Source organism: Stegodyphus dumicola, chromosome 6, assembly GCF_044657685.1.
Source record: "Stegodyphus dumicola isolate Sdum_Otavi_A_Nest chromosome 6, ASM4465768v1".
Classification (NCBI taxonomy): domain Eukaryota; kingdom Metazoa; phylum Arthropoda; class Arachnida; order Araneae; family Eresidae; genus Stegodyphus; species Stegodyphus dumicola.
Window position 1 is genome coordinate 166,754,793 of NC_140773.1, and position 21,365 is coordinate 166,776,157.

A 21,365-nucleotide genomic window follows, 5' to 3' on the forward strand; every position below is an offset into this window, starting at 1 on the left:
GAAGTTCTACAGAAGCAATTCGAACCCAAAACAAGAGCAAGGATAATTCAGTTACTGGATGAATTTTTTAGTATTAGATATACGCCAAATGAAGAAATAGAATTATTCATCGCAAGAATAAGAATGACTGCAAAGAAGTTGGCTGAAGCTGGTCACAACTTGGCAGATCTTTTTAAAAGATTCCAGGCAATAAGGAGATTACCCCAGGAATACTCCGGTATTGTACAATTGATCTATAGGTGGAAGGATGAAGATTTTATGCTGGAAAGAATTGCTGAAGAGCTGGTAAGGGAAGAAAGCCGACTTCGCCAGGTAATTGCCGATTTAGAAGACAGCAAGGTAAGCGTGTTTAATACTATTAGTTTAAACGCAGGAAAAGATAAAGTTGAAAATAAAACTAAATCTAAGAAAAAAATGGGGAATATGAGAATAGGACCTTGTTTCAGATGTCATAAATTTGGGCACTTAATTGCTCAATGTAAAGAAAATGTAAGTAAAAATCAGAAGTTTAAAATAGACGATAAAAATGGACAGTTTAAAGATAAAAAATTAATGTTAGTAGAAAATTATGTAACAACTACAGATAAAGGAGGTAACGCAGATAAATTTAATTGGGTCGTAGATACTGCAGCTACGACTCATTTCTGTAATAATAGAAATTTAATGACAAATTTCGAAGAAATATACGATATACATATGTCTTTAGCTGTAGGAAATTGTGAAAGTAAAGTACTAGGAAAGGATACTGTCAAATTTGCAGTAAAAGTAGGCAATCGAATAGATTGGATTGAGTTAGATCATGTGTTATATAATCCAAATCTAAGAAGAAATTTATTATCGGGAGCAAGGTTAGAAAAGTCTGGTGCTCATTTTGTGATTTCAAAAGGGAAGATGTGGATATACTTTAATAATTGGGATAGATTATGCTACGCTAAATGATATGACGGACTTTATCACATAAAACCATTTAGATATGCAACAGGTAAAAGGGAAGCTGGTTACGGTACAGAAACTGGAAAGTTAAATAAAGTAGACGATGCAATGCTATGGCATCGGAGATTTAGCCACGTAAATTTTGATTATATTAAGAAAACTAGTAAGAATCAAAGCGTGAAAGGGTTACCAGAAATTGAAAAACCAATAGAGAGGTGTAAATCGTGTATTATTGCTAAATCTAGTAGAATAACTTTTAAATCTGTTCCGAAGAGATCAGATAAACCATTGCAGTTGGTTTATTTAGATGTTTGTGGCCCACTACCAGTTCCATCTAAGGGTGGGAGTAAATATTTTCTTGCTATTGTAGATGACTATAGTAGATTAATAACAGTGTATTGTATGAAAAATAAAAACAAATCGTTCTACAACTTTAAGAATTATCATAGGCAAATGGAAAGATTGACAAATAGAAAATTAATAAGTATACGCACTGATAATGGTGGGGAATTCTGTAACAGGCAATTTGAAGGGTACTTAGCAGAAAATGGAATTAGTGTTGAACGCACGAACGCGTACACCCCAGAAGAGAACGGTGTGTGTGAACGTCTTAACGGCATTAGACGCAGTTAAAGCTATGCTTAATGACGGTAAAATGGGAAAAGAATGGTGGGCAGAAGCTCTTGGCTGTTTCGTACATACGTGGAACAGAGTATGTCATAAAAGCAACCGAACCCCTTATGAAATGTTCCTAAATAGAAAACCCAGTGTTGTTTATTTTAAAGTATTTGGTTGTAAAGCCTATGTTGGCGTGCCAAAACAGATTAGGAATAAATTAGAAATGAGGTGCAAAGAAGGAATCATGGTAGGATATGCGAAGGAAACTAGGGGTTATAGGATATGGCTGCCAGAAGAATGCAAATTAATAGAAACCTGTAATGTGAAGTTCGATGAAAAACTGTATGCAGCAAATGGCATCCTGGAACAGAAATCAAAACCTAAATTTAAAAGACTAGAGGAATCTGAGCTATTAGCAGAATCAGATGAAGAACAGGAAATTTCTAGAGAAGAAATAAAGTTGTCAGATCACAAATCTACTCCGAAAGAAGTATCAGACTTAAACTGGCAAAGAAAAGTGGTTAAAAGGCCAGATGGAACACGTACAGACATATATTATTATGTAGAGGGAACAGACACCCGTTTTAGATCCTATAATGATATTGAAAAGTATTGTGAGGCAAGAAATATTAAATATGAAAAAGATAAGTTCGATTTTAGTGGAAAAAACGAATACTCGGGGAAAGTTAATTTCGTAGAACAGGAGACTAGCTCTGTATCTGAAGAGGCAAATTCCGTAGAAATAGTTATCCCACAAAATTTTAAAGAAGCACGAAAATCAGTAAATGCCGAAGAATGGGATAAGGCAATGAAAGAAGAAATCGACACAATAAAGAAAAGAAAGGTTTGGAAATTAGTCGAAAAGCCAGAAAATAAAACTATAATAGGAAACAAACAAATGGGTCTATACGCTAAAAAGAAATGAAAAGAATCAAGTGGTTAGATACAAAGCACGCTTAGTAGCACAGGTATTCAGGCAGAAAAGAGGTGAAGATTTTGATGACGTTTACAGTCCTGTAGTAAATTTTTCAATCATAAGAATATTTTTCACTATACTGGTATGTTTATATGGAAGGACTAATTGTCAGTTAGATGTAAAGAATGCATATTTATATGCAAACCTAAATGAGAAAATATATATGACCCAACCAGAGGGATTTATCGAAGAGAAAAATAAAGTGTGTTTATTACACAAGGCCATTTACGGTCTACATCAAAGCGGCCGTGAATGGTTTTGTGAATTTGAAAGTACTTTAGAAAATCTACATTTTAAGAAAATACAATGGTGTAATTGTGTTTATAAGGGTTCAAATGTAATTCTCTTGTTATATGTAGATGATATTGTGATTTTTAGTAAAGATCAATATAGTATAGATAAAGTAATTTCACAGCTGAGTAAGTTTTTTGATCTTAAAGTATTAGGCAAAACTAAAACGTTACTTGGAATTGAATTCTTAGAGAATGAGAATGGGGTTTTTATACATCAGCAAAAATATATCGAAGAAATTTTTGAAAAATTTAAACATTTCCAGATACCAATAACTTCACTTCCCATACCTAAGGGCACTATTCTTACAAAATTAGATTGTCAATCTACAAGTGCAGAAATTGCGGAAACGCATACATTACCCTTTAGAAATCTGTTAGGATGTTTAGTTTTTGTAGCTAACAGGACAAGGCCTGATATTACATATGCAGTGAATATCTTATCACAATTTCAGGAGAATCCTGGAATTAGGCATTGGGAAGCATTGTTGAAATTGCTTGGTTATCTCAATAGTACTAAATTATATAAGTTAAACTTATCGAAGATTAAACATCTAAATTTATATTGTTATTCAGATGCTGATTATGCAAATAATAGAGATGACCGCGTGTCCATGGGAGGATTTATATTATGTTTAGATGAAGTACCGGTAATCTGGAAAACTGTTAAACAAAAATGTGTAAGTTTATCAACCATGGAAGCAGAGTATATCGCTTTATCTGAAGCAGCGAAGGAATTAATGTGCACGAAAAATGTCTTACAAGATGAAATTTTAAAGTTTAATTTAAGAGAGTGTAAACTATTTTGTGATAACAAGTCTGCCATTGATTTTTCTAGATTGCCAATAGAAAATCGCCGAACTAAGCACATAGACGTAAAATATCACTTTGTTAGAAGACCAGTAAATGATGGAGTGTTTGACCTTGAATTTATCACCAGTAAATTAAATACTGCCGACTTACTTACAAAAGCAGCGACTGCTGTTAATTTAAGAAAGTTTTGTTTAGATGTTTTCAGTGTTTAAAGACAATAAGTGTTTTCGTATAATAGAATTGAACTATGAACTTCTGTGAAAGTTTTGTTTTTGTCTTTGCATGGGGAAAAGAGGGCCGTTTGTTGGCTTTAGTTTTCCACATGCAAATTTTGATCGGAGGTCGATCGGCGGTAAGCTAACGTGGTTGCCGCTGATTGGCCGATGACGTCAAGATCGGCGGGTTGGCCGAGTATAATATATATATACGCCGGTATCGGCAAATCTTGTTTTCCTTGTTCTCTTGTGTCATTATGAGTTAGCATAATGCTAGTTTGCTTTCATCAAATGATTTTTAAATGTAAAGGCTACAGTGTTAGCTCTTTTTTTATTTACGGAATAAAGCAAGAATTTTATTTAGTTTATTCTTAGCTTTATTTAAGGGAAGCAAAACATGCTTTGCCTTTTATCACCACTGCCAACAGATGCATGCGCATACGCGTTTAGGCGTGCGTATAAGACCTTTACGGTTGTGAATATGCGTGTGCGCATGCGCATAATATGTTTATGCATGCGCGTTTAATGTATAACGGACGGTATAAGCTAAGCTAAAATTATCTAATTCAGTTAATGTTGCAGATTGCATGGTTCCTTAATCTTCGCCGCGGTGCGGCGCAATGAATTGGAAGTTGATCTGTCAGCACTATCCTTATCTTCAGGGCAGGCTTATAATTCCTTAGGGGGGAAACTCTGTGGTGATGGCGATAAGGAGCGCGCCTTGCGCCCTCCGATAAGTGTGGCAACCCTAGAGGAGAAATTTCTTACGAGTAGCGAGCAGAGCGAAACAGGCAGGCTGTCGGGCAGTGTGCGCGAAGTTCCGAAATAAAGCATAATTTTTATTGTGCACTATGTCTTGTTAATATTTATATTAATGCAGCAAGAACATAATCTGTGATATGGAATTTGAGGATTGGTGGTAAAAACATAACAGGAAATTTCCATAATGGTAACCTGGACTGTGTTAAATCGTATGAACAGTTCTCAAGCACTTTCGGTTTTGACTACAAGCCATCACTCAAGATCTCCAAACCAGAAGTAATGGATTACATCGGTTTTCGTCCTCCGGATCACAGATGAGTAGTAATTATAGATCATTTTATAATTCTGTTTTTACTTATCATTTAATTTCATTTTCTTTAGTTAAAATTTTTGCTTTTATTTTGGCTTAAAAACCTTGCACAATGTCTGATGTTCATGCCGTCCAAATTCCGGTTTATAACCGATCAGACCCATCTTTATGGTTTATTATGTGTGAAAGTACCTTTGCTCTTGCCACCCCCAAACCTATCACAGAATCCATTACTAAATATAATTATGTAGTTTCTCATCTTCCTCCAGATATCGCATCACTAGTACGGGATTTACTTATGAAACCAGACCCTATTGATCCATATGCAAAGCTTAAAACTGAGTTAATAAATCGTTCAGGAGAATCTTCTCAGCAAGAAATTCGCCAATTATTATCTGGAGAAGAATTAGGTTCTCGAAAACCTTCCGATTTGCTTAGAAATATGAAACGTCGAGCAGAATCTTTAAATGTTCCTGATAACTTCATGTTAGAATTATTCCTTCAACGTTTGCCTTCGACTGTTCAGTCTATTTTGGCAGCGGTTTCCAATTTAACTGTAGATAAAGCTGCAGAAATTGCCGACAAAATTTTAGAAGTAAATCCAACCCCAGGGACTTGTGCCGTTTCTCGCACAGTCGATCAGTCTCTTGAGGATAAATTATTTAAACAAATAGAAAAATTAAACAAACGTATTGATCGCATTTCTCTTTCTCGTGGTCGCTCCCCAAATCGCGGAGATCGCAATAAGGAAAGAAGCAATTCCAAAAGGAGAGATTATTCTGTTTGCTGGTATCATAGACGTTTTGGGAAAAAGTGTAGAGATGACAAATGTACAAAACCTTGTTCATGGCAGGGAAACGAAACCAGCAAAGAATAGAGGCGACTTATTCTTTGCCTCAAGTTTCACGTCGCCTGTTCGTTCGTGACCGTAGAACAAACCTTTCATTCTTGGTCGATACCGGCTCTGACGTGTCCTTACTTCCAGCAAATAATTCTCAAAAACGGAATTCGTCCCAACAAACACTTTTCGCTGCTAATTCTTCTACTATTCATGTTTATGGTCAAAAAACACTTTCTTTGGATTTCAAATTAAGACGACAGTTTACATGGACTTTTCTTATAGCAAATGTTAGTACACCCATTCTTGGAGCAGATTTTCTCCATTTCTTTGAATTGGTGCCTGATCTCAGAAACAAATGTCTCAAAGATTTAAAAACGCATTTTAAAACCGTCGGTTGCGTGAAAAATGCAAGCATTTATTCAGTAAAAACTGTATTTAGTGATACACCATATCACAAAATTTTAAAAGAATTTCCTTCAGTTACTAGATTACCAGATCCTAACCAACCTGTTAAACATAACACCGTTCATTATATCATAACTAAAGGTCCACCTGTGGTTGCAAAACCTCGTCGGTTAGCTCCAGATCGCTTAAAAATAGCAAAACAAGAATTTCAAACTATGATGCAATTGGGGCATTTGAGACCTTCGAGCAGCAATTATGCATCCCCACTTCACATGGTTCCAAAAAAGGGAAGTCTGGAATGGAGACCTGTAGGAGATTATCGAGCATTGAACGCTCAAACAATAAAAGACAAATACCCTATTCCATGTTTAGCCGATTTTACTGCTGCATTGCACGGTACTAAAATTTTTAGTCATGTCGACCTGATTAAGGCATACCATCAAATACCAATTAACCCAGCCGACATCCACAAAACCGCCATATGCACACCATTCGGTTTATTCGAAAGTATCCGTATGCAATTCGGCTTATGCAATGCATCTGCGACTTTTCAACATTTTATAGATGAAGTCACGCGGGATTTAGAAGGCGTTTACGCTTTGTCGATGACTTGCTCATAGCCTCTAAAGATTCTGAGGAACATTGCAGGCATTTGAAAGCTTTATTTTCCAAACTTCAGGAATATGGACTTTGCATAAATGTTTCAAAATGCACCTTTGGTCAAACATCTATTGATTTCTTAGGTTTTCACCTTAGTGAAAACGGAATTGAACCTCTTCCTGACAAAGTCAAATGTATTTTAGATTTTCCTCAACCTACCACTCTCACTCAGCTTCGCCGATTTTTAGGCATGTTTAACTTTTATAGATGTTTCATACCTAAAGCAGCACATATTCTTTCTCCTTTAATAAAATTGTTAGAAGGCTATATTAATAAAAAGAAATCTCGTTCTCGTGTTCAGGATTCATCCCCACAATTAAATTGGAACGAGAATGCTGAACAAGCCTTTATTGCTGCCAAAAATGCCATTGCTCAGGCTACCCTTTTGAGACACCCTATTCCCGGAGCCCAGCTAAGCATCTGGGTAGATGCCTCAGACGTCGCAATCGGCGGCACACTTATGCAGTTGTCTCAACAAACATGGGAACCTATAGCATTTTTCTCTATGAAACTCAGTAAAAGTCAACAGAAATGGTCCGCGTACGATAGGGAATTATTTTCTATTTATTCTGCAATTAAGAAATTCCGACACATGTTAGAGGGCAGAAATTTTATAATTTATACGGATCAAAAACCGTTAATATACGCTTTTAAACAGAACCCTCATAAATGTTCACCTCAACAATTGCGCCATTTAGATTTTATTTCTCAGTACTCTACTAATATTAGACATGTGCAAGGTTCAAAAAACGTCGTTGCTGACGCTCTTTCAAGAATCGAAATTGATTCCATAACAAAATCTCCATTTTTGGATTTTAAAAAATTTTCGGAAGCTCAACGGCATGATCCGGAGGTACAAGACCTTCTCAAAAACAACACATCATCTTTGAAACTGGAATTTAAACCGTGCCAATATTCTGATGGTAATATTCTTTGTGACATATCAACGGACATTCCTCGTCCATTTGTTCCGAATTCCTTTCGCAGACTCATCTTTAATCATCTGCATAATCTGTCACATCCAGGAATTGCAGCTACTACGAAGCTTATTTGTTCTCGTTATGTATGGCCCGATATGAAACGTCATATCAAAAATTGGGTGAAATCCTGTGAATCTTGCCAAAAATCGAAAATTACTAGGCATACTAAAGCACCACTGGGCACATTCTCTCTTCCTGATGCACGTTTTTCAGAAATCCATATGGATATCGTCGGACCGTTACCTCCATCAGAAGGCAACGTGTGCCTTTTGACTCTAATAGATAGATTCTCCAAATGGCCTGAAGCCATTCCCATCCCGGATATGAAAACGGAAACCATTTGCAGAGCCATCTTCAACTGTTGGATATCTCGTTTTGGCTGCCCATCGATCATAACAACAGACCAAGGTTCTCAAATGAGATCCGCACTTTTTGCAGAATTCACGCGCATTTTGGGTACGAACAGAATCACAACAACAGCCTATCATCCAATGTCCAACGGCATTGTTGAACGATTTCATCGACATTTAAAATCTTCTCTCAAGGCTCACGAGACCAATAACTGGACTGAAACACTACCAGTTGTTATGCTTGGTATTCGGACAGCCGTAAAGGAAGATCTACAGTCATCTTGTGCTGAACTGGTGTACGGCACAACTCTCAAGCTGCCTAGTGATATGATAACGTCATCTAAGATATCTCCGTATGACACACAATTTATCACGAATCTTAGGCATAGAATGCAACAATTGAATCCAATAGCAACATCTGCACATTGCCAAGAAAAATGTTACGTAAGTGCTACCTTAAAGTCGTGTACGCATGTATACTTACGTGTCGATCGAGTAAAGCCACCTCTGTGCCAACCATATACAGGTCCGCATAAAGTTCTTTCTAGAACGGACAAAACTTTCACAATTGATATTAACGGTCTGAAATCTACTGTGTCTATAGACCGTGTGAAACCAGCCTATTTGCTTTCGGACTCTAATTTGCCTGAACTGAAAACAAATAAAGACTTAAAGAAAGTTCAGCAGAATAAATCTGCAAACGAACTCTCTAAGACACAAACTGTCACCAGATCGGGAAGACATGTTCACTTCCCTAAGAAACTTGCTTCTTACATAACAATTTAAAACATTTTTTTTAAATTCATATCTTAACATATTTCTTGTTATTTCATGTTTATTATATGTGTCAATACCTTGTTATATATTGAATTTCATTTTGATCTTTTCTAATTTTATATTCTAATTTTGTAATCATGTAAAAATACCCGACAGTACGGATACTCTGAGATAATTTCATAACCTATGTCGTTCCTTTGAATAGCCATTAAAGGAACTGGGGGGAAACTCTGTGGTGATGGCGATAAGGAGCGCGCCTTGCGCCCTCTGATAAGTGTGGCAACCCTAGAGGAGAAATTTCTTACGAGTAGCGAGCAGAGCGAAACAGGCAGGCTGTCGGGCAGTGTGCGCGAAGTTCCGAAATAAAGCTTAATTTTTATTGTGCACTATGTCTTGTTAATATTTATATTAATGCAGCAAGAACATAATCTGTGATATGGAATTTGAGGATTGGTGGTAAAAACATAACAGGAAATTTCCATATATTTCATCCCGATGTACTCCGTCTTTGATATGATTTAAATCAAGTTCCTCGTCATTATAATTCACTTCCGATAGTGAAGAAAGCGACATACAGGTTATTGAAAACGAAAAAATTTCGATTGAAATTAATCGGTATTCTCGACACAGCAATTATAGGACTTGAACAGCGGAACTTTGTAACTAAACAAGAAATTATGTCTGTTTAATAGAATTAAAGAGAAAGTATTATCACATGAAACGAAGCAACTTAAACAACTCATATTGAAAGAAATGTTTAGTAAAGTAAACAAATAAATATTAAGCTTTTTCTTTTTGTAAATTTTGATACCCTTTAGATCATAATTGTTCTTTATTTCATAAATTAGGGTTTCATATTTTTAATTTTGTAATTTCTGCATGCCATCTTACCAGATTTAATCTGATGATCTATAATCCGGAAAAACCGATAATCCGGAATCGCCGAAGTCCCAACGAGTCCGGATTAACGACTTTTATAACTGCAGTAAAACCTCGGTTCCATTGAAGTAGAGCATTACACAAAATAGCATTAAACGAGATCATTTCATCATGTAAATAATGAGGTAAATGGGTATAAAATTTAAAAAAAAAAAAAAAAACTTATTCAAGTATTTTGTTATTTAAAGTCATTAAATATGTTTTTTATAACAATACAAAATAAAAACTTATTTCTTAGAAATATTGAAACATAAATGAATATATAAAATTAAATAAAATTGTCAGTCACCATTTATATTTTAGAGCATTCAGATTTTTCTGCATTTCTAATTTTCTGTTTTTTTTATCGAGAAGGTATTTACTGTCATTTGCATTTTCCTTTTGCACTCCATAAGAAGTTTTCAATAAGGATACAAGGTATCCATGACACCCCATCTTGTCATTGAACTATCAAAATCTGCGTCATTTTCAATATATGTCCATAATTTCTGTTTTGGAAGCTAAACTGGTTTTCAGAAATGCCCTTGAAAGTTAATTTTGCTCTTCTTCAGAATTGCAATTTTCAATATTTTTGTGTTCTTCTTGATATCCTAGTCCTTGAGCTCATCATTAAAAAGACTTTCTGCTGTTTCTTGCAAAACTTCTTCGAGAACTTCCACATTTACTTCACCTAAACTTGTTTGTTTCACTAATTCCACTATTTCGCTCATATCAATAACAGAATTTCTAGTGTCATCGTCCTTATTTAAATTTGGCCAAATGCTTTTCCTCACACCTCTCAAACATTTTTCCATTACCCCATTCCAAGAAAGATTTGTTTTCTATAGCATCCATGATATTATAGTTCCTCCAAATATCTCTTGTTGATTGTTTATCATCTCCGTTTGTTTTTTCAAACATTTGTCTAAATGTTTGCCACAGGTAATAAGCTTTAAAAGTTGATACAACACCTTGATTCATTGGTTGGATTAATTCAGTTGTGCAAGAAAACCACTTCGAGTGGAATGCATGTTATTAAACTGGACGAATTCGTTGTGTGGCTTGGAGTATCCATTAAAAGTAGGGCTTTTGGTTCAAGTTTTTTGATTTTGCAATAGCATTTAATAGATAGGCAAAAATGTTTAGTGAACCAATTCTGAGAAATTTTCATTGTTATCCCTGATTTCTTATTAGACTCCCAAATTACAGGTAAAGTTGATTTTGATATGCTTTTTATCACTCTTGGGTTTTTGGAATGATAAACAAGAAGTGGCTTTAATCTGAAGTCTCCATTGGTTAGCACTCAGGAGAAGTGTTAAGTGATCATTCGTAGCTTTAAATCCTAGTGCACGTTTTTTTTTTTCACAGGATAGAAATGTATGTTTTGGCATTCTTTTCCAAAATAGTCTCATTTCATTGGCATTAAAAACTAATCCAGGAAGATAATTTCCTCATTCAATTATTGTTCTTAATGCCACTGGGAATTCAGCTGCCACTTTTATATCTCCACTTGCTGCTTCTCCTGTAATCTGTATGTTATGAAGTTTATTTCGATGTTCAAATCTATTCAGCTACCCTCGAATATGAACGAAGGTTTCAGTTGTGTCATCTGTTTCAATCTGAATGTGATTAAAAATTCTTCTCACTTTTCCCATTACAATAGCTTGGCTTAATGGCACATTGTGTTCTATTTCATCATCAATTGACACAGAAAGTCATTTTTGCATTTCATCTATCGTATTATTTCTAGAACAGGTTATTCTCATTGCAGAGGTTTTTGTAATTGCAGTTGCTGATGACACTATTTTTTCTTTATTGGGAGTTATCATTATTGTTGAGGTTGACAAGTACAATGCAACACCAATTTGATACTGACATTCACCACCATCTAATTTTCTAAGTATTTGCATTTTAGTTTTTAGTTTATTTTCTTGTTGCTTTATTTTTGTGTTTTCACCCATATTTAAAAACTAAAAATTATAATATTTATTACTACATCAATCATTACATTACATAAATTTATACAGTCAAAAGTCGTTAATTCAGACACCCATAATCCGGAATGACCTATAATCTGGACCTCGAAGCTAAAAACGACGCATGCGCGTAAGACCTTCATGGTTGAGAATATGCTTGTGCGCATGCGCATAATACGTTTAAGCATGCGCGTTTAATGTATAATGGACGGTATAAGCTAAGCTAAAATTATCTAATTCAGTTAATGTTGCAGATTGCGCTGTTCCTTAATCTTCGAATTGGATCCGGCTTATTATTTTTTGCAGACTGTTAGAGCAGTTTTATAAAAGTAAGCTTGAACTTTCAATTATGTCAAATAGAGTTTCCGATAAATATTTACTAATATGTAAAGGATCTACAAAGCGAAAGTATGTTTCGAAGTCCATTAAACAAAAAGTGGAATTGCTGCAAAAAATGGATAAAGTTTGTTTTTCTAACCATTCCAAGATCTGTTTATCAATTTCACGCTCCTCTGCGGAGGAGCTGAAAACATTGCGGCACGCAATGAACTGGAAGTTGATCTGTCAGCACTATCCTTATCACTTATCAGCACTTGTAGGCTGAGAAGGTAAGAGGAAAGTTTTTCATCTAACAAAAGTTAAGTATATGCTAAAATACATTTCTCCCTACAAGTGCCGAGAATAAATAAATTGTGATAAAAATTGCATAATTTAATGATTGTTTCTGTAAGAAGCTGCCGCCTGAGGTAGCCCCAAATGCGATTTTAGGGAAATCGAATGTGATTTGAAGGAAATCGTCGTTAGCGAATTCTTTCTCCCCATCTTGTCATCAAGCACATGTCTTTCTTATAACTTCTTCTAATATACATGCATATACCCTGTAACTCATGTAATTTTTTCATAACTATATTAAACAACTGATAAATTTCAATTTGATTTTGATCTTCAGCTACAAGAAATCTAACAACACAAGGCTTTATACACTTGTAGATTGCATATACTCCATCAGAACTTTTTATACATCATACAGTCAAAAGTCGTTAATTCGGACACCCATAATCCGGACCTCAAAGCTACAAACTTTCTGCGCATTGACGCATGCGCATAGGCGTTTACGCGACCGCGTAAGATCTTTACGGCTGCGAATATGCGTGTGCGCAAGCGCATAATACGTTTACGCAAGCGCGTTTAATGTATAACGGGCGGTATAAGCTAAGCTAAAATTATCTAATTCAGTTAATGTTGCAGATTGCGTTGTTCCTTAATCTTCGAATTGAATCCAGCTTATTATTTTTTGCAGACTATTAGAACAATTTTATAAAAGTAAGCTTGAACTTTCGATTATGTCAAATAGAATTTCCGATATATATTTACTAATATTTAAAGGATCTACAAAGCGAAAGTATGTTTTGAAATCCGAAATCTGTTTATCAATTTCATGCTTCTCTGTGGCAAGAGGCGGGGGGGGGGGGGGAGAAACGCGCAATGGATTTGAAGTTGATATGTCAGCACTATCCTTATCTTCAGGGCATTTCATTTTATTTGGCTTATAATTCCTTACTAAATGTAGTATTTCATCTCGATGTACTCCGTCTTTGATATGATTTAAATCAAGTTCCTCGTCATTATAATTCGCTTCCGATAGTGAAGAAAGTGACACAGAAGTTATTGAAAACGAAAAAATTTCGATTGACAAATTAGTCGGTATTCTCGACACAGCAATTAGAGGACTTCAACAATGGAACTTTGTAACTGAAGAAGAAATTATGTCTGTTTAATAGAATTAAAGATAAAGTATTATCACATAAAACGAAGCAACTTAAACAACTTACATTGAAAGAAATGTTTAATAAAGTAAACAAATAAATATTAAGTTTTTTTTTGTAAATTTTGATACCCTTTAGATCATAATTGTTCTTTATTTCATAAATTACAGTTTCATATTTTTAATTTTATAATTTCTGCATGCCATCTTACCAGATTTAAACTGATGATCTATAATCTGGAAAAATCCATAATCCGGAATCGCCAAAGTCCCGACGAGTCTGGATTAACGACTTTTGACTGTACTTACAATAAGCAACAAATGTTTGAAATAATAAAAATATGTTTGTGTAACACTACAGAGAAGAAGTAATGCAGATAAATTACTTTTGATTTCAAGGAAGACCAATGCTTAGTGCAATTTTCAGGGAATCTCACTATTTCAATAAAAATGTGTTAAATTGAAACAGCGCTAAACGGACCAGCGTTAAGCAGGGTCTTACTGTATTGATTTATGAGCATGTTTACTACAAGAAACAGAATTAATATGCTTTGTAATTTTATTTTTAAGTTGGTTAACTTCATTTGCATTGAAAAAAACATTTAAACAAACACATTAAATGATACTGGATAGCAAAACTTTTGTATCATTTTGCATAAACATAATTTCTATACTTCACTAAAATAGATCAAATAATACTAATAATGGTCATATTTAGCATGAACTATTCTTATAAATAGAATGACTGTTGGAACATCTAAAATTTTTTGAAGAAAATATAAATAGTACAATTTTAAAAGTTCTATTTATTTCAATACTATGATTATCAGAATAAAATATAGATCACAACAGTTAGTCTTTGATGAATAAAGTTTCCTAAATGTATGGTACAGATCTAACTGTATTTAAAAACTATTAAAAGGAAGTTGAATTACAATTTGTAAATTAAGGTATAGTTCATTTTTCTTTCAACTACTCTGCGATGCTTTTAAAATAGCAGTGTACTTCTCTTGTGTGACTTCTTTCTCTGAAAATACAAGTTCTCAGACTTTGCTCAGTTCTACACTCACTACATACAATCAGTTAATAATACAATACAGTACAATACACACTACTTACATCTCACAGTTAATATGCTTCGAAAACAAATTAAAGTGCTCTAGTTAAATAGTATACATCTGTTAATCATAATACTGCTTGCAAAATTTCAAGTTACTTACAGCTATAAGCTCATCCCTGAGTCTAATACATTCTTTTAGAAGGTCATTTTGACTTGTGAGATCCTTGAAATCCCTGTTTAGCAAGTCATGGGACTGAAATGGGAAATACAAAATTAATGAATAAATAAAAATCATTATGTCTTTTTATTAATATCCATTCATCCACATAACTTGAAGCTATTCTCATTTATTACTTACTCGAGAAACATTTTTGTAATCTTTCTGAATTAATAAATACAGCTCTTCTAACTCTTGGAGTTCATCTTTGAGTGTATCAACTTGATATGATAAAGTAGTTTTCTCATTATCTAATTGAGCAGTGGTAATCATTGCCTTACGGAATTTTTCTTCTAATTCCATTACTTGATTTGTCAAGAGCTGAAATTAGAAAGAAAAAAAGATTTCTTATAAATGAATACTTTTTGAAAAGTTTAAACATCATGAAAATTAAAGTGACAAGAGAATTAAGAAGTTTCAACAGCAGTATAACTTCATAATACCTTATATTCTTTACTTCCAATAGTCTCAGGGAATTCTTCACTACTCCTGCGGGAACTACCGCAAGAACCAGCAGAAGTATATGATTGAGCTCTCTGAATAAAGAATACAATGACTATTCAAATTTATTGTAACATAACACAGTTCATTTAATATAAAATTCACTTACCGTCACTACCACTAATGTTTTCCCCTTACATAATATGAATAATATTTACTTTTCATCATTCACTTTTTCTTATTTCAAATATAAGTTGACAATAACAACAGTTGACACTAACAATTCAGAAAAATAACTTAAAAATAAGACACAATATCCACCAAAAAATACACATTGCGATTCGTAAAGAATTTGAATGAAATAAAAGTATGTCTATATATATATATATAGACATATATATATATATATATATATATACAGTACAAAGTCTGTAATCCGGACCTCACAGCTACAAGCTTTATATGCATCCGTAAACGCATTATGCATTTATGCATGCACATATGCACTTACGCATGTGCATTTAATGTATAACAGACAGTATAAGCTAGGCTAAAATTATCGAAGGCATCTCAGTTAATGTTGCAGATTGCACTGTACCTTAATCTTCTAATTGGATCTGGCTTATTATTTTTTGCAGACTGTTAGAACAATTTTATAGAAATTAAGCTTGAACTTTCGATTATGTCAAAAAGAGTTTCCAATTCTGGAGCTGCCAAAAGATCTACAAAGCGAAAGCATGTTTTGATGTCCATTAAACAAAAAGTGGAATTACTGCAAAAAATGGATAAAGGCCTATCCGTCTAAAAATTTTGTGAGAATTGGAAAGTCCATATTGGAAAGTCCACTACAGTCAAAAGTTGTTAATCCGGACTCATCAGGACTTTGGTGATTCGGGATTATCGATTTTTCCAGATTATAGATCATCAATTTAAATCTGGTAAGTTAGCATGCAGAAATTACAAAATTAAAAATATGAAACCGTAATTTATGAAATAAAGAACAATTATGATCTAAAGGGTATCAAAATTTACAAAAAGAAAAAGCTTAATATTTATTTGTTTACTTTATTAAACATTTCTTTCAATGTAAGTTGTTTAAGTTGCTTCATTTCATGTGATAATACTTTCTCTTTAATTCTATTAAACAGACATAATTTCTTGTTTAGTTACAAAGTTCCGCTGTTCAAGTCCTATAGTTGCTGTGTCGAAAATACTGACTAATTTGCCAATCGAAATTTTTTCGTTTTTAATAACTTCTGTGTCACTTTCTTCACTATCGGAAGCGAATTATAATGACGAGGAACTTGATTTAAATCATATTAAAGGCAGAGTACATCGACATGAAATACTTCATTTAGTAAGGAATTATAAGCCAAATAAAATAAAAACATCTGCCCTGAAGATAAGGATAGTGCTAACAGATCAACTTCCAATTCATTGCGCGTCCCCCCCCCGCAGGGCAGCGTGAAATTGATAAACAGATTTCGGAATTTCAAAACTTATTTTCGCTTTGTAGATCCTTTACATATTAGTAAATATATATCGGAAATTCTATTTGACATAATCGAAAGTTCAAGCTTACTTTTATAAAATTGCTCTAATAGTCTGCAAAAAATAATAAGCCGGATTCAATTCGAAGATTAAGGAACAATGCAATCTGCAACATTAACTGAATGAGATATTTTAGCTTAGCTTATACCGTCTGTTATACATTAACCACGCTTGCGTAAACGTATTATGCGCTTGTGCACACGCATATTCGCAGCCGTAAAGGTCTTACGCGCACGCGTAAACGCATATGCGCATGCGTCGAAGCTTTGAGGTCCGGATTATGGGTGTCTGAATTAACGACTTTTGACTGTATATATGACACAAGAAAAAGGAACTTTTTGAATTTTTTGTGGAAGCATCTTAAACAACTTACATTGAAAGAAATGTTTAATAAAGTAAACAAATAAATATTAAGCTTTTTTTTTTTTTTTTTTTTTGTAAATTTTGATACCTTTTAGATCATAATTGCTCTTTATTTCATAAATTATGAATTGTATAATTTCTGCATGCCATCTTACCAGATTTAAATTGATGATCTATAATCCAGAAAAACCCCTAATCCGGAATCGCCGAAGTCCAGACGAGTCCGGATTATGGACTTTGTACAGTACTGATATATGATTAGAACATCTAATACATATACTGTGTCTTGATTGTGATTATTTTTATGAAATATCATTTGTTTTATTTTTGGTATCTAGTATCACTCAAAACCTTATTTAATAACAACTTTAATAAATTAATATTCATTACTTGGACTGATTTACTTGAATAATTCTTTTATTTTTACTGTAAATCACGACTGTTGTTTTAATTTACAAGCTTTGCTGTTTTCATTTAAATAATAAAAAGTGCTTTAATAAAAAGGATTGTGGTTGCAGATAACACGCTGAGAGGGAATTTGGTTTGCTGATCAAATTGCTTTTATTTTTTACAACTTTCACATCTCCTATACCTCTGAAAAACAAAGGGCAGGGAAGTTTTGCTGTTTTATTTTAGTACAACATACATAAAACATAATAAAATTCAGTTCATTTCTAAATATTCTCAGTAGGGAATAATTTTGTTTAAAACTGTATTTAGAATAGATTCAAGCAAGATGTCAGATAATTAATACAAACTAATCTCTGACTACTAACAAATTTTCATGATAACATTAAATTCTTCATTTTGCACTGTAGAATTATTGATTTTCTAGTCAAATTTAATGAACATATACATACAGTAAATAAAAAGATATACCTCTCTTTCTCTTCCATCATGCCTGATACCACGTGGTGGTCGTGAAGGCTCAGTGTTCAAATGATCATCATAATGACTATCTGTATGATCTTCAGCCTGTAAAATATTTTATAAGATGGTTATTTTTATGTTTTTTTGTATATTGAGCTTACGTATAATTGCATATAAGGTACGAATCACAATACTTTAAAATGCAGCAATATAATAAATGTCTATTTTATAAATTTTTCTATTTCAATTTTTTTTTTGGGGGGGGGGTGTATATGTGTGAAAACTTTGGCGGTTATTTTCCCGTCCAAGGCTACCGTCAACTGTTGTTGAAACCACAGAAGTTAGGAAAATCCTTTCTCATCAATTTCAAGTATTGGCTTTGGTTTCTCCTTCAACATCCAACTCAGCTGATGACCTTCATCCATGATTTGACTCTCATGCTGAATTTGGATCTAGATCCAGTGTTTCTTCACCCATACAGCTTTCCAGTTAGATCAATGCTGTTGTGGGAAAATTGATACAGTCAAAAGTCGTTAATTCGGACACCCATAATCCGGAATGATCTATAATCCGGACCTCAAAGCTACAAACTTTCTGCGCATGCGTCGCGTTGACACATGAGCGTAAGACCTTTACGGCTGCAAATATGCGTGTGCGCAAAATGCGCATGTAATGCACGTTTAATGCATAACGGACGGTATAAGTTAAGCTAAAATTATCTAATTCAGTTAATGTTGCAGATTGCGTTGTTCCTTAATCTTCGAATTGGATTCGGCTTATTATTTTTTGCAGACTGTTAGAGCAATTTTATAAAAGTAAGCTTGAAATTTCGATTATGTCAAATAGAATTTCTGATATACATTTACTAATATGTAAAGGATCTACAAAGCGAAAGTATATTTCGAAGTCTATTAAACAAAAAGTGGAATTGCTGCAAAAAATGGATAAAGGCGTATCCTTTGTTTATCTAAACTTTAACGTTTGTTTATCTTAACGCCGCGGCGCGCAATGAATTGGAAGTTGATCTGTCAGCACTATCCTTATCTTCAGCGCAGATGTTTTTATTTTATTTGGCTTATAATTCCTTACTAAATGTAGTATTTCATCTCAATGTACTCCGTCTTTGATATGATTTAAATCAAATTCCTCGTCATTATAATTCGCTTCCGATAGCGAAGAAAGTGACAGAGGTTATTGAAAACGAAAAAATTTCGATTGACAAATTAGTCGGTATTCTCGATACAGCAATTATAGGACTTGAACAGCGGAACTTTGTAACTGAACAAGAAATTATGTCTGTTTATAGAATTAAAGAGAATGTATTATCACATAAAAAACGAAGCAACTTAAACAGCTTACATTGAAAGAAATGTTTAAGAAAGTAAACAAATAAATATTAAGCTTTTTTTTGTAAATTTTGTTACCCTTTAGATCATAATCGTTCTTTATTTCATAAATTACGGTTTCATATTTTTAATTTTATAATTTCTGCATGCCATCTTACCAGATTTAAACTGATGATCTATAATCCGGAAAAATCGATAATCCGGAATCGCGGAAGTCCCGACGAGTCCGGATTAACGACTTTTGACTGTATATATTTGATAATCGCAGCCACAGTCACTGACAGTGCTTCAAATATGAAATTAGCTACTATCATTTTAAAGTGTCCACACCTTCCATGATTCGAGCATTCATTAAACCTGATTTTACAACATGCTATTAAGTTGTTGACACATAAAACTGTTGACATAGTTAAATAGATAATGACGCATTTAAAAAAAAAAGTCCATTCACTTTAAGCAAACTTACTGAAATTCAGGAGCAATATAAACTCAAATTGAAACAAGAAGTACCTACAAGGTGGAATTCTATGAATGATATATATATTTTAAAACACAGAACCTATAATTTCTTCCCTTGCTATACTTGATGAAAAATCAAGATTGGATTATTATGAAACAAGCAACAGAAATTTTGAAAGTTTTTGATAAGGTAACACACAAAGTATCATCAGAGCAAACTGTTTCTCTTCCCAAAATAGGGATTTTATCAAGATTAATGGCACATCAGATGAAAGCTTATAAGGACAGAAATAAAGGACAGAATGAGGTTGTTACAAGAAATAGAATTGTTAATTGATGATATACTGAAAGGGCTGTCAGATAGTTTTAGGCTTATCTCCAATAACGAGCTAGTGATGCAGGCAACTTTCCCGGATCCCCACTTTAAAAAAATAGGGTTTTGTGTATGATTTGAACTACTTGAGAATACTAGATAATGTTGTAGTAATAATGAAAACTTTAGGTGTGCAATAGCAGCAACAAACTTTAAGGGGCACAAGACTCGGGGTCTACTCGAGAATGCTAGATAATGTTGTAGTAATAATGAGGTTCATTATCAGATGCCCTAAATACAGCAGTTCAATCCAATTATAATGTCTAGTGAGAACACTTCCATGTGGGAGGAGTTCGATGAAACAATCAACAAACTTCATGGGGCACAGGACTCTGTATCTGCTGCAATACTGGAATTAAAATAGATATTAATCTCAGGATTCTTTACCTAGAAGAAATGACCTTTTATTGTGGTGGGAGCCAAAGAAGCTAAACACTAGCATGGAATTTACCAATAAGTGTTTCAAAACATCCGTGCCATACTTCAACTTGAATTTGTTGAAGCATGCCACAGATGTTTCTTGGAATGCCAAGATTTACTTGACTGACTATGGACCAGAAATCTGGAAGAAGTAAAAGAGGTCTTCCGAGTAATCCTTCCATCTCTTCACATCTCAATATTCCACATTCCTCAAACTACTGTGCTACTATTTGTTTCATTGAAAATAAGAGGCTTTATAGTATTAAATGCAGATGGAATATCACCAGATGGAAAGCAACAATTGAAATGTTTCGAAGTTTTATATTAAAACTTTCACCTTTGCTACCTTTTAGCAAGCTCTGACAACTGAATATGGAAATACACACCTTGTCCTAAATAAAAGAAACATCCTTTACTAGCAGCATCTGGGAATTTGTGACTAGAAGAATTAATTGCTGCTTTTCCAGAATCACTGATTGATAACGAAATCAGGATTTAATTCAAGGTCATGGTCAACAGCAATCACTAAAATATTGAAATACAAGTAAATGAGCATAACACTCCTCTGATAAGTTAGTCATTAAAGCATAAACAAGAGGAAGCACTTTGATTTCCTTCAGTTCAAACAGGACGTGGTTAGTACATAGTTCACAGAAAATTCTTGAAAAAATTTTAA

The 21,365-nt window shown here is 33.8% G+C and overlaps 1 protein-coding gene across 8 annotated transcripts in view; it reads right to left on the reverse strand.

The window, feature by feature from the left end:
- Positions 1 to 21,365, reverse strand: part of LOC118193901 (leucine-rich repeat flightless-interacting protein 2-like) — a 212,760-nt gene that overhangs the window by 25,604 nt on the left and 165,791 nt on the right. For all 8 annotated transcript variants that reach the window (XM_085819145.1, XM_085819146.1, XM_085819147.1 and 5 more), the window contains 4 exons: positions 18,101 to 18,196; positions 15,310 to 15,402; positions 15,008 to 15,187; positions 14,810 to 14,902 (listed from right to left, as the gene is read on the reverse strand). In XM_085819145.1, coding sequence (XP_085675271.1) covers positions 14,810 to 14,902; positions 15,008 to 15,187; positions 15,310 to 15,402; positions 18,101 to 18,196 — 462 coding nt within the window. The remainder of the gene's footprint in view (positions 1 to 14,809; positions 14,903 to 15,007; positions 15,188 to 15,309; positions 15,403 to 18,100; positions 18,197 to 21,365) is intronic.